This window comes from Tachysurus fulvidraco, chromosome 18 (genome assembly GCF_022655615.1).
Source record: "Tachysurus fulvidraco isolate hzauxx_2018 chromosome 18, HZAU_PFXX_2.0, whole genome shotgun sequence".
In the NCBI taxonomy this organism is placed as follows: domain Eukaryota; kingdom Metazoa; phylum Chordata; class Actinopteri; order Siluriformes; family Bagridae; genus Tachysurus; species Tachysurus fulvidraco.
The window spans coordinates 11,530,861-11,551,613 of record NC_062535.1 but is presented as its reverse complement, the minus strand read 5'-3'; the positions used below and the strand labels follow the sequence as shown (position 1 = coordinate 11,551,613).

General features: G+C 38.5%; 1 protein-coding gene across 4 annotated transcripts in view; it reads right to left on the bottom strand.

The window, feature by feature from the left end:
• grin2bb (glutamate receptor, ionotropic, N-methyl D-aspartate 2B, genome duplicate b) overlaps positions 1-20,214 on the bottom strand; it is a 99,612-nt gene extending 79,398 nt beyond the window's left edge. For 2 of the 4 annotated variants that reach the window (XM_047803466.1, XM_047803467.1), the window contains exons 1-3: positions 19,369-20,213; positions 14,994-15,640; positions 2,550-3,125 (exon numbers count right to left, since the gene is read on the bottom strand). In XM_047803466.1, the coding sequence (XP_047659422.1) occupies positions 2,550-3,125; positions 14,994-15,020 (603 nt within the window). In that variant the 5' untranslated portion in view covers positions 15,021-15,640; positions 19,369-20,213. Of the gene's footprint in view, positions 1-2,549; positions 3,126-14,993; positions 15,641-17,427; positions 17,552-19,368 lie in introns of all 4 variants that reach the window. The other 2 variants (XM_047803465.1, XM_027156635.2) reach the window with 2 other exon arrangements.
• Between the last annotated feature and the right edge of the window lie 539 nt (positions 20,215-20,753).

Here is a 20,753-nt window from a genome sequence, read left to right as displayed (position 1 = left end):
TATGCTATATATGTTACAGTATGTTGTATCCTAAATATAGAAATTTTCTATTATATTCAAGGTCGAATTCAATATATGACTGTGTGTAATATTATTATAGGACTTTATTCTTTAATAAGACGTTTTTGTCCTGTATGAGGAGAGCTATAAAACTACTTATAGAATTATAGATTAGATATAAACTGAAAGATTATAGATTGTGATAAAAGAATGAAGTAACATCGCAATTATTACACAATGATATTTATGCCACGGTGATGCTGAACCCTAGGATCTGATTGGTTGGAAGGTAGCTCTAACTGTAAAGCTGGCTATAAAATCAAATCTCAGGTTTATATTGTGCTCATGTTCAGTATCAATCTCGAATTTTATGGCGGATTTGCTACATGATTTAAGTGTGAGATTCGTAATGGATTGGTAATTACACTTTCTAGTTGCTTGACAATTTTTTTTTGTGTTTTATTAACATCAAGCAGAAGAAAAACTTGAAACAAGAAGAGAAAATCGTTTACCGTTGTTATAATACAGCCGTGATAAGAACGTCGATGGTTATAAAGGAAGGATGATGTGTAGTTCATTTATAAATCAAAAACCTTTAATTGTTACTCAGCAAATGTCATTATAAAACTCTTTGGCATGCTTTTATAGAAAAATAAGCAACTTTGAGATGGTAAGAGTGATTCTGCTTTGCTGGTGGTCTCATCACTCACATTACCCTGGTGTTGATTATTATAACATTATTCCAGGTCATGTTTTATTTCGGACTTTGTTATTGGAATACGACGGATCGGTTGGTCCAGTGATGTCTCAGCATCGCGATTAAGACTCACGACTGAGACAACAGTGTTTTTCTTCCATATGGTTGTATTTATTTATTTATCTATCTATCTATCTATCTATCTATCTATCTATCTATCTATCTATCTATCTATCTATCTATCTATCTATCTATCTATCTATCTATCTATCTATCTATTTATTTATTTATTTATTTCACCTGGGTCCCATTCTTTTTCTCCAGAATGACAAAACAACTGTATTTGACTCCCACTCTATCAGTTGGTGGCATTTGCTAAAAGTCTTGCTGACATTTCCTTTCTTTCTGCACTCTTTTCTCTTTCTGTCGCTGCTTTTATTCATTCCCCTGCTTTCTCCAGGGTAATAACAATACCGGTTCCTTTAGTATGGCCTTTCTGTCTCTCTCTCTCTCTCTCTCTCTCTCTCTCTCTCTCTCTCTCTCTCTCTCTCTCTTTTCTCCTCCCTGTTTACCACTTGCACTTTGACTTTTTTCTTTTCTTCATTCTCTTTTGCTGTCGTTCATCAAAGTCTGTTGGTGCAAAAGGCAGCAGTGTACTGGTAATAGCAGAAGTGACAGGAATACTAATACTGAGCCGATGAACCCATCGCATTAGTACCTAACACGGCACATCTTCAGCTTTCGACTTCAAAGTGCTTAGTTCAATCTCCTTTGAGCCATGTTACTCATGATCTCTGCACCAGATAAAAGAGTCCTTGACACATTGGACACTGGGACAGTCTGGATCACTTTATCGCATGACACTCACCAACTGGTGCAATTGAGCAATCACCTTGAATAAAACACACAACATTATTCATGTCTAGAAAGAGACACCAAAGGAGAGAAGAGGTAGGGGGAACAAAAGAGATAAGACAGATGAAAAAATAGAGAGAGACCAAAAGAGCAAGAGAGATCCCCGAGAGTGATGTAGAAATCACAGTGACCCTGAGCAAGATAGAGCAGTGAGTGAAGATGAATGAATGAAAAAGAAGACAAATAGAAAAACAGAGAAACCCGCAGAGACAGTTGAAGTTTGAGGCTGAAGTTAAAAGAGGAGAAGAAGCCAAAAAGGCAACAAAAACAAATAGAATGCAAGAATGACCAAAAGACTGAGAGAGAAAAGAAGAATCAGCACAAAAAAGAAGACAGATAGAAGGAATAAGAGAGACGGAAAGAGGAAGGGGACGCAATCAGATAGAAGAGTATAAAAATGGTGGTCATTCTAAATCTGACCTCATGTCTCCTCTCTGAGAGGTCCATTACTCCAATGCATTTCAAGTAGACTTAATTAATCAAATCAAAGGATCTTTCTTTATTCATTCAGAGGGATTTGCACTTGCACCACATCTGTATTTTCACCACATGACTATTGAGTCTTATCCAGCAACTATGAAGCCGATGCAGTAATGCAATTATTCAGCTATTCATTTTGTACAAAAGAAGAAATCAGATGTTTGACAAACACAATTTGGACCTGTATTTAAATAAGTGTCACTGTGATAAGTGTGTTCTTACCCCACCTTTTCTAAAAACTCCAACGAGGCATTGGACAGAGCCCAAAAAAGTCATGAGACCAAAAGAGGGTGTAAAGTAACACAAATAGACAAAAGAAATTCCCACAGGGAAAACCAGAAAAAGATTTGCCAGATGATGTTTTCTTCACGTTACATGTATATTTTATCAGGAAATTATCAGCATGTGGTTGAGAGATAACAATAGAGAAAAAGACATGCTCGAGATGAGATGTTACCTTGGCAGCCATGATCATGGAGGAGCCTCCACGGATGCCCAGGATTGGGATGTGGGTCTGCGCTGAGATGAAGTCAAGGATCTGGGCGATGGCCTCATGGTCGGTGTCATCTCCAAACACAACACCCTGGAGCCAGTGGCGGGACATGAGCGCACATATGCGCGTGATGATGCTTTTTGGGTCAGTTTCATTCATGGTGACCAGGTCGAGCTTGGGTGCCAGCGGTACATGCAGGAAATCCTCCTTCTCCAGGCCTTCAGCCAGCACCACCTCACTCGAGTTGCCCACAAGCACCACGGCAATGCTAAGGCCCTGCGCCAACTTGGGCACTGATGCCACCGGATTTGGTGGTGAGTAATGGGGAGGCCCAATGATGTTGCCAGTGGCCACACCCCCAGCCATGCCTCCACCGCCCCGTCGTGACTCGCAAGCTGGGAGCAACGTCAGGAGGAGCACAAAAAACAGAAGAGAGAGTCTGGAAGGTGAAGGGAGGACCGAGGGCGTGGAGAGGGTACGGCGGAAGGAGGGAAAGAGGCTGAGGCTGACAAGCATGGCAGTGAAGTGAAGACGCAGTCCCTGGAGAAAAGAAAGACAGGGAGATTTTAGAAAAATGTGTCATATGCTTTTTCTTCTTTAGCTTTCACTACTAATTAATGACACGTTTTGGACAGGGTCCATGGAAACGTCAAATGCTTACAGAGAATTCTGTCATACATGCTGTCAAATTTAGTAACAAGTCAAATTTGGCACATTTCTATATTTAACATTTCCTTTACCATCTGTCCTAACAGTTAATCTTTTTAAAGTTTTATCTAACTTTCCACCATCAGACAGAATCTGGAGCATATCTCTATTAAAACTCCACCGAATCAGTCAGAAATAATACTGCCATAATGAAAGACTTGTTGTTTTCTCTTCAGATTTAGATCGCACGTAACATACGCCTTTCTTTGAAGGATTCATGAAACATGAACTTTCATAAAGAATTTGATAAAATTGTGTTCAACAGCTGGCCTTCGATTTGTTTTCCATTAGAACTGATTTGTGAGCAAATTGCTTGATCTTTCTTCAGTACAGAGAAATACTTGCCTGTTATAATCAAATAAATTACACATGCTGATGATACAAATTAGCCTAAAAATAATAAGAGTATAAATCCTGTAAAGATTTTTTGGATTTGTTTTATACACACACAGAGTTGAAGCATCTACAGATGTACCAGCTCAGGTTCATGAGGAATTCAGACATTACAAGAGAAGATGCCAACTCCATATGGTGTCAAATTGTCAAACTGTATCTGACTGTAGAAAGGACATTACTACTCATAATAACACTCTCCGGTGTTTATTAAAGTTTATAATCACACCCTCCGGTGTCCCCCAAATGAGAATGAGGTTCACTTGTGTCTGGTTCCTCTCAAGGTTTCTTCCTCTTCCATCTAAGGGAGGTTTTCTTCACCACAGTCACCTCAGTTACCTCAGGCTTGTTCATTAGTGATAAATACAAACAAATTTAAATATAAGTCTGATATTAATCTTTAACTGTAGTATCATATTAATCTTTGTATACAAAGTTTCTTATGTTCTGTAAAGCTGCTTTGAGACAGAGTCCGTCGTTAAAAGCGCTACACAGATGAAATAGAATTGAACTGATACAGTATGAACTGAACAAGTAAGCACAGGAACTCAAACAAATCAAGACAGATACCTTGACATAAGCCATCTCTGTAAGCTATTTTTTCTTTTTTAAGGCATTTTGCAAAAACTGCATTATAAAAGAATGATTTTTTACAAGCCATTAGAGTAAAACGCACCTCTAATGAGTCGAAGCAGGATGTCACACATTACCGTTCAAATTCCACAAACGTAATACTTCTACTTTACGGTTTGTCGAACCGCTTCTAAAGGGAGACGTCTGCATTGGTTACTGTTTTTATGGGTTGCTTTGCATTGCGTTGCGAGAAGAAATAAATCCTTTATGTGAAGTGAACCATGAGTTTCAGACTTTGTGCCAGCGTACAGTATTGACAAAAAAAATCAAAGCACACACCGTTAACATAAAAGCTCTAAAAGAAATTGATTGTGAAGCACAATGAGCTTCGTTTTTGAAAGGGCAGTGAGAATGTGACAGACAGATGATACAAGACATCGACAGACACAGAGAAAGGTTGATAGAGAAAGAGAAAGTGAGACAGCATGCGAACGTGTAGCACACACTGAATGTGTTTAGACAGAATGAGACACCAGTTGGTTGATCAGTTGACAGAATGACACACCAGGGGATTATATCACAATATCTTCATGATACGTTGCAGAATATTTCATTTGGACTGCAAAACAGCAGTGACACTTTTTTAAGAAACTGTTAAAAAAAAAAAGGTTTTCGCTTAAATGCACGCTGTATAGTTTCTAGTTTGTTGCTATGAAATGAATGTGGATCGTTTATTTGACCATTTTTCTGGTATGGGAAATTAGTACTTGCCCTAGCCGGAAAACTTTCCTTAAATCTAGTGTCATGTTCACGCTTTGGACACTTTGGCTTGACTCGGGACATTACTGGGGTTTTAAAAGCACTACTGATATTGAAAAGAAAAAAAAAATCCTTACACATGTTGTCTTTATCTCAGTCCCATAGAATATAGATAACATTACTGATTCATGTTTGTAGCTACTAGATCACATTTAACAATGGAAATGACATCGTGTTTTGTGATAATGTTATAAATTCTGAAATAAAATATACTATAATAAAGACCTCGGTCCCATGAAGCTAAAAAAACAAAACAATGTTTATTATTTTGAACTGATTTATTAAATACCAGTGAAGAACAACAATAGAAGCACAAGAAACAAAAGATTTTTGTTACTAGTGGGAGTCGTGTCTCGGAATTTTCATTGCAGTGTGTGTACAAATGTGTGTAAAATCTGTTTTTCGAGGATATTAATGAAAAATAAAGTAGGCGATTCATATTTTTTGCAATTTTTGCAATTTTTAGCATGCTATGAGGAACACACACAATGTCCGTCAGAAACACATTTCTTCTGTACTGTATATATCCTTCGTCTTATCCTGATGGTGAAGAATCCACACCATCTCTTTTTTCTCTCTTTATCTTTTTTCTGTTCCTTTCCAAATGCCTGAAGGAAACTTATTATTGTTTCCTGACATTCTCATTAGCAGCGACGCAGAAGCAAACATTTAGTCACCAACAAATGCACAAACAGGCGTGCAGCTTTTATTTTATAAATCAATACATAGAGAGAGGTTAAGGCTGGGGCAGTTAGCTGGTCATTGGTCTCAGCTGGTCAGGTTTTTGACCCTTTAATGGAGGTTGAAGTTGTTCAGGTTTGATGGATTATAAGTGATGGCATTAATTAGCTGCATTAATAATGATGTCAATAGAAGGTCCTCATATGGATAATGTGGCATGTGTGGGGGGGGCAGTATACCTCTCTTAATGGTTTTAAGGAGAAGCAAGTGAAGCGTCTGGTGTAAACACATCACATGCTACAGGGCCGATGAGGAGAAGAGGGGAGGGAGAAGATAAGTGGGGGGCAAAGAGGTGGGGTTGGGGTAGGAGGTGGGGGGTTTACTCCAAAAGAAAGGCAGATCTTACAGGATAATTATTGGAGGTTTGTCAGCGCTAATTGCAGGTACGTATGCTAATTGTAAATGTGTTCACTTCTGTGGAGACGAACGACTGGAGCGAGGGAAGTGGGGAAGAAGAGAGCGAGTGGGAGGAAAAGAACAGTGAGGAGATACAGAGAGAGAGAGAGAGAGAGAGAGAGAGAGAGAGAGAGAGAGAGAGAGAGAGAGAGAGAGAGAGAGAGAGAGAGAGAGAGAGAGAGAGAGAGAGAGAGAGAGAGAGAGAGAGAGAGAGAGAGAGAGACGTGAAGGCTCATGAAGAATGAAATTAGCACATGTTGTGCCCAAATGAGAGTTTAATTAATAACACAACGAAATGAGAAATAGTCAAAAGGCATAAAAAGATAGAAGTAATAATAAGGATTAGAGGGCTAAATAATAATAATAATAATAATAATAATAATAATAATAATAATAATAAATCAATTCATGACAAAAACACATGTAAAAAAATGACAGATGATTTTTTAGAGAAGAAAATTGTTTAAGAATGAAACAAAAATCAGAAAACGCAGAGATGCACCACTTGCTTTTGCCTTTCAGTTTAGCAGCAGTTTGTAACCATAGCAACCATTCAAATGAGCCTTCCTACACTCTCTCTAACACACACACACACACACACACACACACACACACACACACACACACACACACACACACACACACACACACAGCTCCATATTAATACAGCCATGCAGATTTAACAACCTTGTGTCTCCTAGTAACCAATACATATATGTAGAACAACTGAGAGAGACATCAAAAGCATCATGTGACAGCAATATAGAAAACCTGTGTGTCTGTGAAGTAAACACACACATGCACACACGCCCACACACACAAATCTAGGTTTAAAAGTCGTAGCGTAGATAAAACAAGATGTTCCTTGTTGCATACGGATGATACAGTACATCCGATGTACATTAAATGCATCAAAAAATCAAACAAACACAACATCAGAAAGTCCACTCTTGTGTTCAGAGTAGTCTGATGCTTCAAGTTATGTAAGTGCAGCATCCATTTATCTGTTCCTAAGACCGCTGACGTTCTCACTCAACACCTGCTGAGAGTTATCACTGCTTAAATGTCACTAACAGAGTGGAGAAAACTACCATAAATCACACACACACACACACACACACACACACACACACACACACACACACACACACACACACACACACACACACACACACACACACACACACACACACACACACACACACACACACACACACACACACACACACACACACACACTCTCCCTTGTGGTGGTGTCTTATATCTCATATAGCGTCCCTTCCTGTTCCACTTGATGACACACTCTCAATCATCAGGGATGCATTTGTGCAAAGCCCAAGGCCTAATTTCCCTGATTGGCTGAAGATGAGAGAACGGTTCCAGGACTAAGACCTAATTGGCTGGGGATGAGAGATGGTCTAAACCCTGAGGCTTCACTGGCTTCAGTGCAGAAAAGTTGGCCCTAAGGGGCGGGACTTGTTCTTTAGAGTTTGTTCACCACAAATAGTATTCATCTGACCAGCCGGAAAAACAGACTACAAGACCATACTGGCACATGGACACACACACACACACACACACACACACACACACACACACACACACACACACACACACACACACACACACACACACACACACACACACACACACACACACACACAAACACTATTGGACCAGGCCTGTGATGATGGAATGACATTTTGTCTCCTGTCATCAAACAAATTGCATAATTGTGTTGTTTAATAAATGATTCAAACCTTTTCAGTATGATTTATCATCAAGACAAACAAACACTTTATGTTTACTATTAAATTAAAAATTGCTGTGCTTTTAGTATTTTACGCTTAATCATTTTACTAGCACTAAACAGATCGACACTGTATTTATTCTGGTTTTTATAAAATGGCTGCTGACATCATACACTTTGTTTAAAATACTGTTAGAACTAAAAAGATCTACTGCTTCATCCACTAGAGTCTTTCTGGTGTAGAGCAGTTTAATGGACCAATGGGGAAAAGATTATTTATGCCTTCGGGAAGATTACGTTGATCTGACCTGTTGCCGTTCATCCTTTCTACACTCTGAAGCCCTGGCAGACGTTTAGGTGAAGCTAGCTGTTGTATGTTGTATGTGAAACTCTTTATATAGCCTCAGACATAACACACGCCTGAACATTACTGCACTTCAGCTATCTGACAAGTAAGTGGAACAACAGCCTGGGGTGCAGCAGAGACCTTTTTGGAGCACAGACCTATTTGGAGAAGAGATTTCAATCCGCTTTTACTTAAATGGGGTTTTAATTTGATTGCAACTAAAAAAAAACAGCACTGACTCAGTAAACTAAACAGCAGGTGCAGTTGTAAAGAAAATCAAGGCTTTTTTAGAATTTGTCTTCTTAAACCTTTAGAAAAACAATGTAATGATTCTTTCTTGTTTTATTCTGTTTCTCTTAAGGGATGTTAGAAGAATTATGTGACGCACTTGAAAGCTAAATGCAACAAGAAAGACTTGTTACTGAATCTCCAGTGATAGCAAAGAGAAACCCAGCATATATATATATATATGTATTTTGTAATCGGATCATGATGGTGGTTTAATTTGTTTGGTAAAATTGTGTTTCAGTTCAGTCATTAACTTTTTGGCCAAGATTAATGATGAGTAAAATTCCTAACACTAGAGTCCTAACACTAAAACTAACCTGAAACCAAATGATTGGTGAAATGAAGGCAAAATGAACAAGAGGCCAAAATCTCCTAAGAATAGATCATTGAGTTTGTGTCTGTTAGTTGGTAAAGGTTGACTACATATGCTGGGGTTGTGTTTGATTTGTATATCTGTAAATGTACGCATGCTTACTGCTGCCTTTTGTCTGTGTGTTCAATTATTTCCGGAGCAAACACAAACATTTCTTCAGTAAACCCCGATCTCTAGTCTGTTCTACCTGGCAAATCGATAAATTATGCATCAAACACTTTGTTTAAACGAAAAAAAACCCATCGCGAATTTTATCCGGTCTAAAAATTAATTCAGCTGCAGCTTGGGAGAAAAAGCACAACAAGCAATATTTCTATTTAATGAAAAATTAAATCAGATCAAATTCTTCTGATTGTAAGTGTTAAGTGATGACTTGTACTGTAACATGGGTGATGTAAAGAAATAAACGCATACACACTTAATCAAACATAAATGCACACACACACACACACACACACACACACACACACACACACACACACACACACACACACACACACACACACACACACACACACACACACACACACACAGAGCGTTTTGAAGTGAAGAGGACTGGGTTGGCATGGTAATCCAATCTGACTCTATGAAAATGCTGCTGCATGCATGTGTGCACGCGCGCGCACACACACACACACACACACACACACACACACACACACACACACCCAGTAAGGCAGAAGAATATTTAGGATCAATCACACATACATACGTAATTAGTCCACATAGATGCACATTATTATAATACAGGCTTACTCGTCAGGCTTGAGAAGTAGGTTTTTGGGTGAAGGACCTTTCCTTTCCCTTCCTTTCCCTTCTTTGGTGATGGCCTGCTTCTACCTCCACCAATCAAATGGGATCACACCCGCTCCTGCTTTCCCCAAAGGTCATGGGTAATTAATTAGCAAGCTGTTCTCCTAGTTAAGTCCAAATGAACATCAACACATGGATATCAAGAAATATTTGGTCTATTCCTAATCACACTCTCAAACACTCGCTCAGGTTTAACTGGAGTCTGGTCACTCAGGAGCAGCAGTAAGTCGTTTGGGACATTAATTATTGACTGATTGTAATATTGAGTTGGGATTTTTACAACAAGTGATTATGTTCCCAATCATCTTTACGCATCTTACTTATTGTTCTTTTGATCTGTGGCCACCAATGGAAGTGAATCGTTTTTAATTCTACAAATATTACCATGGGATATAACTATGACTAATTACAATAATAATTACATTCACTTTATTCAGAAGGGCTTTACTTTGAAATGTAAGGCTGTTTAAGCACCTCACTCGTGTGACTGGTTCCAACTCTGGAAACTAATCACTGTCTTCTTAACCAGTGAACCATAAATTCCCCAAAATAAAGCCCAATTTCCCCAGAACAACTAACAATTTTCTCATATCTTATACAACTGAGGGTTAAGGGCCTTGCTGAGGAGCCCAGCAGTGACAGCTTGGTGCATCTGACATTCAAACACGTAACCATCTGATCATAAGCCCTACACCTTAACCACTAGGTGTAACTAACCAATGCTCTAAATGAACAAATAGATAACACAAGCAAATTAAATGTTTTTGAGATTTTGTCCTGGTATACTAGTGCTATATAACCGAACAATGTCAGAACTCATGACGATATGTGCCAAACTCTGTGTCTCACGCAGTCAGAAACTCACTGACACAAAGCAATGGACACTTGGAAAATGAGAGTTAATGAAAAATCAGTGAAACAGAATCTCCAAAATAGTGGCAGAAATCAGATGTGCTTATATTGAATGTAACAGCCTAAACAAAACAGTATGTCATTAACTTACCAAAGGTGACTCATGGCAGGCCTGCAGATACTGCATGACTTATAGCTTCATTATTTAAACACTGTGTCATAATGCAGTGCAGGGTATGGCTTCTGAACATGTTTAGTGGTAATGTTTATATGGTGACAGGATCTACAACGCAACTTCTATTTTTTAAGAATATTTTAACCACATTGAGTTTTATTGTTAGTAAAGTGGTCCCTTTAAGTCCCGATTTTATTTATCAACATGTCCTCCAACATTACATGTTACTTTAAATGGATAAAATGTACATAATTCCTTAAATCTCTCTACTATGAGCTGTTATAAGAACATTATCTTTGGAGTAGAAACAGTAACCCTACTTTGTGTATTGCCCCATCGTACAGTACCATCTCATCATTCATCATTTTATTATAACTTACTGTGTTTCATTCTTTATATATGAATTAACAGATACATTTTTTGTCTTTTCGGACAAGGTGTCATCTTTCCCACTACAGCCTTGTGTAAGGTCCTAATCCAGAGACCGATAGTACATTAACAATTCAAAAGAATAATTTAAATCTGAAATAATCACTGAAACTATTACATTTCGGTGAACTAAAGCCGAATAAAGTCGATAGCCAGCCGCCAAAAGCCTGTGATAGATCTGTTGTTCTTGAACAAATGTCCGATAGCAATTAAAAAACATTACAACAAACCATGCTGAAACATATTTACTAGCATCGTGCACAATGGATTCAGAAGCCATTATAATAAAGCACTGTCAGAAAGACCCTGTGTGAGCTGGACCTCGTCCTTGTACCACAAGAAACGAAGCCAAATGTTCTTCTAATTGTTTTGAAGGTAGAGAGGTGCACACTAATGAAGGGATAAACCATAACACAGGTAAGTGCACTGTGTGAACACATCCATGTGCACGCTAAGTGATTTCACTACAAGCTTTTACTTGTCTATGTTATTAGATTCAGCTTGATTTGATAAGAAAATGCTCTTTTAAAACACACTAGCACAACCTGTACAGAAGCGCACAGACACACACACACACACACACACACACACACACACACACACACACACACACACACACACACACACACACACTCACACACAGTCTAACCTAAATCCCCTTAATAGGTTGGTCAATGTTGTTCTGTTCGCTTGGATGAGCCCAGTTGTTGTGGATAATGACCTTCGTGTCTATCAGTCCATCTCCCCTGCTGACACAGACACATACTCCATCGATCAAGAGAGAACAGGTTATCTCTGTCTCTCACAATCAGGGAAACTAACACACAGACACTTACATGCATCATCACACACCAAACAGTTTAAGCTAATGAGGTAAACACCAGCAATGTCTGCTGTTCAGTCAGCGTTAGAGCAGGACTCATAGGGCAATGACTGGGTGCTACGCATCAGAATAGGGGGCTTCTTAATGAAGACAGAAAGTCAATTTTAGGTACTTAGTACATTTAATGACACGATCATCAGAATGCTTAATAAATTTCATTTGATCGTCAAAACACAAGAAATCCATTTAGCATGCACGCGTACTGTATGTCATCGAGCATACATACAACAAGCCTGAAAATAAGAACGAGCCGAAACTTAAAGAGTTTAAACTGTGACGATGCTCCCGAGGTAAATGGGAAGATTATTCCTAAAGCCTCAGTGTTGCTATTTTAAGAGCATGAACACCGTTAAGCGTTAACACAGACTGAAGGACAAGAGCGAGCTAGAGAAAGTGAATGGACAGAATAAACTGCCAGTATAAAAAAGAATAAGCATCTGGGATAATTTAAAGCATATAATAAAACCTTAGACTGAATCCTGAAATGAAATGAAAAACCAGGAGGGAAGCTAGAACCTGAGTCATATCTTCTCTTTTCTTGGAAAACTGTCAATAGTCACACAGTGGCATTTTGGACTAATTGTAGGTGGGATGGAAATGACTAACTAGCACCGAGGTATAATAATATAATCCAGTTAATAAGCAAACAAAGAACATTGTGAAAACTAAATAACAAAAGTAACGTTCGATTTTAGATCTAAATCAAAAATCTCTAATTCCTTGAACAAATTTTATCAGAAAATGTACAAATATCAAACAAAAGCATTGCTTGTTTTGTTTTAATAGAAAGAAAACATGATTAACCATCCAGATATTAATGTTCTCAATATAGTCAATGAGAGTTTTTAATAAGGTTCTCAAAACATTTCAGGGTGAGTGTGCTTCAAAATAATAAGGCTTAATGGAAACATATTAGTAACATATTAAAGGAAATTGGCCTGAAATAAAATCTACATACAACAAAGGCAGAAATGTAGAAATGAAATAAACCGAGTAGTAAATTTGAAGATACAAAACACGTTTTTTTAATAGTTCTTTCTAAAAGATTATGTGGAAATTATCACAAGGAGGACGGCCGATGATTCGAATAAACGATCGTTTTATTCTTTCTGTTTTTACATCTCGGTGAACTAAAGCCGAATAAAGTCGATAGCCAGCCGCCAAAAGCCTGTGATAGATCTGTTGTTCTCGAACAAATGTCCGATAGCAATTAAAAAACATTACAACAAACCATGCTGAAACATATTTACTAGCATCGTGCACAATGGATTCAGAAGCCATTATAATAAAGCACTGTCAGAAAGACCCTGTGTGAGCTGGACCTCGTCCTTGTACCACAAGAAACGAAGCCAAATGTTTTGAAGGTAGAGAGGTGCACACTAATGAAGGGATAAACCATAACACAGGTAAGTGCACTGTGTGAACACATCCATGTGCACGCTAAGTGCTTTCACTACAAGCTTTTACTTGTCTACGTTATTAGATTCAGCTTGATTTAATAAGAATAAAATGCTCTTTTAAAACACACTAGCACAACCTGTACAATTGTTGAATTTTGGTTTAAATTATTTGTATATATATTTTACAAACAAAACAAAGCAGGTGTTATATTTCTTGATGAAGTGTAAACTGGAGCTTTATATTGACCCTATATGAGCCCTGAGTAATGCCACCAATGTGGACTGAAGTCAGAAGAGGGAAAAAAAATCGACAGGCTAGGAAATAATCAATTCAAGTGCCATACAACAAATGCCAATGCAAATCCTTAATTCAGCTTGATTGCATTGCAGAAAATGTCGGCATTAATCGAGTGCTGTGTCACTTGGTTTTTCTACGTTGCACAAAAATTCATCCTCATAACCGCAACAAAATGTCTGACAAATTTCACCAAAACAGTTAAGAACCAGAAACGGTTATGTCACGCAAGGTCTCTGTGGTGTCCCAGTGTTCAGTTGCCATGCCAACTGCACCTTCGTTGCCACGCCACCAGATTCTCAGAGTAATGCAGTGAAAGATTTGAAAGACATTTTCACTCTCTTTTCCTTAATCCCTCTGGTATTGTCAATCAAGGACGGTTGTGACTGGCAGTTTTTCTGACCCTTTAGAACAAGGGCAAAACAAATCCGTCACCTTACGTTAATAAGTAAAGACGAGTCCGAAGACAGAGACACACACGTTATCAAACGTTTAAGGCTGGCTGATGAGTCGTTACTCACCTCTCTCACTATACATGAGTTTTATTAGTACTGAAAAAAAGAAAACAAGGAAGAAAATCCAGCGTGTGTTTCGCTCATTTATTACATCCCTCTTTCTCTTTCATTTTCTTCTTGTTAACCTACTTTGTTAAAATATCTGGACAAGACTCTAGATTCATTACTCAAACCTGGAAAAAGGCAGCAAGACAAAGTGTAGTTTGGGGAGCATGAGGTTTGGGAGATTTCTATTCTTCTGCACACACACACACACACACACACACACACACACACACACACACACACACACACACACACACACACACACACATCAACGTATACAACAAACAATTACAGCAATGAAACAGTGAAAGTGGTGGTGGTGTTTTTAGAATTATTTTAAGTATTTAACACACACACAAATCACACACCACTATCAGCAACCTAAAAAAACTTCTGATGAAACTTTTGATGTTCCTCTTTTTTTAATACAAAATTCAGTTTGTTTGTCTCAAACACACACACACACACACACACACACACACACACACACACACACACACACACACACACACACATCTGTCAAACATTTGCAAAATTTGGTAAAGAAAGAAAGAAAGAAAGAAAGAAAGAAAGAAAGAAAGAAAGAAAGAAAGAAAGAAAGAAAGAATTCCTACCTTGAACATTGCCAGCCCAACTGCCATCCTCTCTGCTCAACTCTGGCATGATGGTTTGAGCTGGGTCTCCTCTCTTCCTCTCATAGCCTCAGATGGAGGGATGACAAATGGATAAAGCAGCACAAGGGTGACCACAGAAAGGAAGGAAGGAAGGATTGGTGTAAAAGGAAAATGGTTCTGGATGGACCCTAGATTGATCTGTAGATCCAGATTATTTGAGTCCAATGACCAAAGAAAAAAGCTGCTCTGTCTAACTCACAAATCAGATCAGTAAATGATAAATAAAATATTTAACTACAAATGTTTGTCTTGTTTAGTAAAAATGGACATACAAAAATGCATTTAAATGCTCTGGATAGCACTCCTGAGGCTTATGTCTCTGGTGGCATCATCTTCTTAAAAACAAAAACAAAAAAGAAAGAAAAAAAAATGACGGGTCAACACTCTAGTGAGCCGATAAATGAAAGTTTGCGAGCAGCTGACGGTGAATTCTGTCCTTTTGGTTTCTTTCTTTGTATCTTAGAATGATACTCTTTTTGAAGAAGAACAGATATGTATTTAGATCTTCACCGGAGAAGGTCTCTGGCTGTCGGTCAGATCTCTCTGAAGATCCCCACCTGCATCCTCCACTGCTTCTTATTGCATCACTACAAGAAAGAATGAAGAAAAGAAAGAAAGAAAAAAAAAGAGTCATTTGTCATCTCTGGTGTACATTAAGGGTTCGTGCTCTGAGCTGTGAATGTGAGCGAAGCTTTAACACAAAATGGTTAATTTTTCTTCTGACACCCATTTTAGGTTGTTCTGCTGGGATGAACACATTTGCCACTTTCGCACTGAGTCATAAAACAAGTCAGACGACTCGACTGAACGCAGTGTTAATGATGTGACGTTGCACGATATATGCAATAACTACAATAAACAGCAGGTTAGAAAGCTTCAATCTGCAATAGTCTGTTTTATACCACAGCTCTGGTAAATTCTTTATTAGGAACGTGAGGATTCGTGAGCTGTAACATGGTTATAATTCAAATCCCAGGTTTATATTAACACACTCTGTTCTATGATGTTGTTTCTATAGTAACGACTCAGTCACAGGGACTGTGTATGGTGGATGATGCACATGATTTAAATCTAATGATAAATAGATTAAAACGTAAAAATTTGTTGTCGTTATTTAAAAAAAAGAGAGTGAGAAAGAGAGAGAGAGAGAGAGAGAGAGAGAGAGAGAGAGAGAGAGAGAGAGAGAGAGAGAGAGAGAAAGAAAGAAAGCCGTATAACCCTTGAAATGGGGAAGCTGTCCATCGTTTAACATTTATAGATCGAGGTTTTCTGTGTCCACACTTTGTAAAGGTCAGTAAGAGTCTTCACAACAGAGGCCTTTGCTTGCGCTGGCTGCTAACATGACAAGCTGCATGTTTTTTCTTAAGTTAAAAAAAAAAGAAATGAAAAGAAGAGAAAAGAAAAGAAATAAAAGGCTGGTTAGGGAAAATGTTCACTTATAGTGCATCACTATATGCATTTTGTTTTTTAATACATTTTTAAAAAGGTAAGGATTGAGATACTGCTGTGGTATAAGAGCAATAAAACACGTAAGGACGTGCTGTTTCTGGAAAATAATCGTCTTTGGGGTGCAAAGAACAATTCCGCTTCGTATCAGATTGTCTCACGCCACCCTGTTGATGATTATTTCCCTATAACAACACACACCATTGTGTTTTATTCTATACACACACCAACTCACTGCTTCACTTGGCTTCACTTTAAGTTCATACAGTAGGTGACACTAGCAGCCTACATTGTTTTCTTGCACGTAATCTTTTAGTCAAGCTGAAGCTGAAGTAGGCCAGATGTTTTGAATGAATGATATGTAGACAAAATGGGATGCATTTTCATTTTTGGATGCTTTAGTTGGATTCTGTAGGATGGTAGATGAACAAAATTTGAGCTGGCTTGTCTTGGCTAGGGGTATTTAAAAATAGCATGGTGATAAATTATATTCCTTAATAACTTCTCTCCACATTCAAAGCATTCCTTAAAACTTTGACAAATTCTCTGCACATGCTGAGAGATGTCCATATCCATGCCCACATGCAGTGTAATCTGTGTGCATCCAAGTATTTTTTTTTGCATCCTCACAGAGTAGTGCTAAGGAAAATATTCACTGCTACGAAGCCACCCTCAAGAATATTAAAAACAATTGTTGGGTTGTTGACCATACAACTGGGTGGGTGAAATTGATGCAACAGGCTACTGACGGCCAGTTTTATATTTTAAACGATTAACTTTAACTTTCCTATTAAATTGAAGGATTAGATGATTCTTTTTTTTTTAGCCTGTAAGGACCCAGATGTTTCACCTGACCAATATCCACAAAGGCCACAAGTGGAGACAAAATAAAAGAGTATGTAGCACCATGTCTTCCTGTGTTACTCACCATTGCAACCTTTTCTGAAGTGTCTCACTGATATCTGGGTGATGGACAAATGGGACAGAGAAAACACAAGAGAATCTCCACTGACATGTCCATAGAGCCAAATCATGGGTTTTCCAACGATGTCCTTGAAATTCAAGAAAAATGTGAAGTACTGTAGGAAGAAGGAGCTGCAATGTGACTATATAAGAATCTTGGGTAAATTTGGGTAAATTCAACTGGCTTGTAATGCTTGAACATGCCCAAAATGGCAAAAAACTACCTATAAACCAGAAAATAGACAGAAATGTGGGAGTACAAGCAAGAAATGGATGAAAGGGAGGGATCTTTACAATTTTATTATGCTCTCCATTTGGAATAATTCACGTTTTTTTTTTTTGCATTAAATTTAAGATATAATTTGTTTGACGCCGTTCTAAAGACTTCCATTTATTTTCTATTAAAAGGTTTCTATATATTTTCCCTCCCTGTTTTAATCAATTTCAAGAAATTAGTAGTATGTTTTACAGTCTTGTGCTGAGATGTTACTAATCAACTTATTAATGTTCACAATAAAGTTTTGAAAGGATATAAGTTCTTGGAAATCTCCAACTGAGTGAATTTGTGAATGAGTCAGAAATCTGCCTTTAATTCTCTAATGGGTTTGTTCCTGTGCCATCTGGGAGTGTGGCGCTTTGGCTTGTCAGCTGATTTCTGATGGTTGAGGGGTTGGGGAAGGGGAAGGGGGGTTCAGTTGTGAGCGAAAGTACGAAGGAGATGGTGAGAAAGAGCAAGGGTGAGAAAGAGAGATAGAAAATGACGAGGCCAGAGAAGTGCGAGCTCGTCCCTCAGGTGGTAGACTGGCCCGAGATGTAGGAGTGAGAGAAAATAAAGACGAAGAAGTGACACATGAAAATTAAACACTCGATAAATAGAGATCTATAATGTGGTAGGTTAAATCCGGGAAGGAAAAAGGCCGTGAAAGAGGAGGAAGGTGTAAAATAAAAACCAGTGGGCAAGAAGAACTTTAAATCATTTCAAAAAAGGGGGGGTGAGATAGCAGTTAAGGAAATCTTAAATAAGTCTGGTGTTGACATGTAAATGCTGAGGATATTTCCTACTGTGGCTCGTTCAGTTGTTAATGTATTCAGTATTTTGAAAATAGTGTTGTCTACTTTATGAAGCAGAGAACCGCAACAAGCAGAGAAAAACCAAAAAACACCTTAAACATCTAAATCACTGACTGTTAACTGTCGGTTAGTGCTAATGGAAAGTGGGATTAGCGCATATCATATGATTTCACACACCATGACATCCCTATTTCAAATATTCCGATGGGATTACGCAACATAAACATGGAAACTGGTTCAAACCATAAACATTCCCAAGTCTAAGTGTGCACTTTATTCATTGTGAGTGATGATAAAATAAATATATCAACGCAGATTTTTGTGTCTCTGAGTAAATGACTGCACAGTAAATAAGAAGTCGAGCCTTGTTTTGTCTTCTAAAAGGTCTGCTGAATTAATGAATAAACTGCTTCACATTGCACCAACATCAAACGCTTTTACTTCATGGGTGTGGTGTTATCCATTCAGGTCCAACACATATACTTAAGATGCGTACTGAAAATGGTAGAAATTAACATGTGGTGACTTTTTTTTTATGTCTGCATGTGTAGTTCAGGAGGGACAGAATGGCAAGGGACTGGAGAGCCTTGACTTAACAGATGACAGAAAAAACGGTGGGAGTTTGGAGATGGGCAAGCAAACAGGATGGAAGGATGGCATGAGACAAGCGCAGAGATACTGGTCGCCTTCGTCTGTTTGTTTAGTGTGTGCATGTGCAAGTGTATGTACGTGTGTGTGTCAATGTGTGTTTCATGTACACGTAAAATAGAGGACACACAGGTACACACACAGACAAACAGGTCAGACAGACACTAAACAAGTTCGTTAAACCTACCTAGAGGAACTTTAAAGCATCCGGAAAAAAAGGAGTGATGTGAAAGGACAGGTAGTGGAGGACCAAGGGAAGGAAAAACGGAAAAGAGGGGAAAAAGAAGGGATGGTACAACTAAAAGAAGAGGAATGTGGTAGACTGTAGTTGCTCTTTTTTTAAGAATTCTGTCCAACTTTCATTCATTGAATGCCAGAGTTTTTTTGTTGGAGGGGGCAGGATGGATGGAAAGAGGGATGGTCCGACCGGAGATGGGAAGGAGGGACTGATGGAGAAGTGAAGTCGGAGCAAAGTCAGAACCAAGGACCACAGGAAAGCGAATGAAAGGGAAGAACGGAAAAAAGCCCCTCTCCCCTTCTTTCCCTGCTCCAGTGTGTGTCATAAGTAGACAAAATTGTACACCATGTAGATGGAGAAATAAATCAGGAGGCATATGATAGAGAGCGCAAACAGTTGAAAAGAAGATGTGCCTCCAAGAACCACAATGAGAAAAAAGAAAAAAACAAAACGAAAGAAAAAAACGAATATCCCAGCGGCTTCCGTCTTTCCCTCCTGTCCTCTCTTTCTCTCTCTCCTTTAACTGAGGGGTAGATCGCAAGAGGTGATGTCTGTCTCTCAGTTCCTTCCTCCTGTCCTCCTTGTTGCAATTCCTTCTTGCTCTCTTTTTTTGTGCTTTTCTTGCTCTCCCACTCTCTGATGACTTGTTGAATCGGAATCTTGACGGAATCCTTCGCTTAAAATATGAATTAGCCCTTTTCCATGGACAGTGATTGGAGCGCACAGGGGAAACTCGATGCAGAGGTGCTAGCGGTTGCACTGTCTGCCTATGAATGCCACAATGCGAGTTCTCTCTCTCTCTCTCTCTTTCTCTCTCTCTCTCTCCATTTACTGGTACAACAGTGAAGGAGTGGGAGAGAGTGAGGTGGGAAGAGAGAGCCCTCTACAGGATTATAATTCAACTGATTGGGAATTGTGCTGTTGGATGTATTATTTTGGGGTTGTTTGCTCAGGCCCGTGTTTCTCAATGGTTCTTTGGATTATTAAGAGTTCTCTCTAGGGTCTACATGGAACTATCTCTGAATTGCTTGATTGTAGCTTAGTTTTCCCAATGAAGCACAGTTGAATTAAAGTTTTCAATGACTTGATAATTATACCCACATTTTAGCTTTAAACTGATGGATGCCTCTACATTCTCTTTCTCAGAAAAAACATATTAGTTCTACTTTATCCAAATAAATAGATAGATAGATAGATAGATAGATAGATAGATAGATAGATAGATAGATAGATAGATAGATAGATAGATAAAATTTCTAAAAGGGGGCCATCGTGGCTTAGTGGTTAGCACGTTCGCCTCACACCTCCAGGGTTGGGGGTTCGCATGTTCTCCC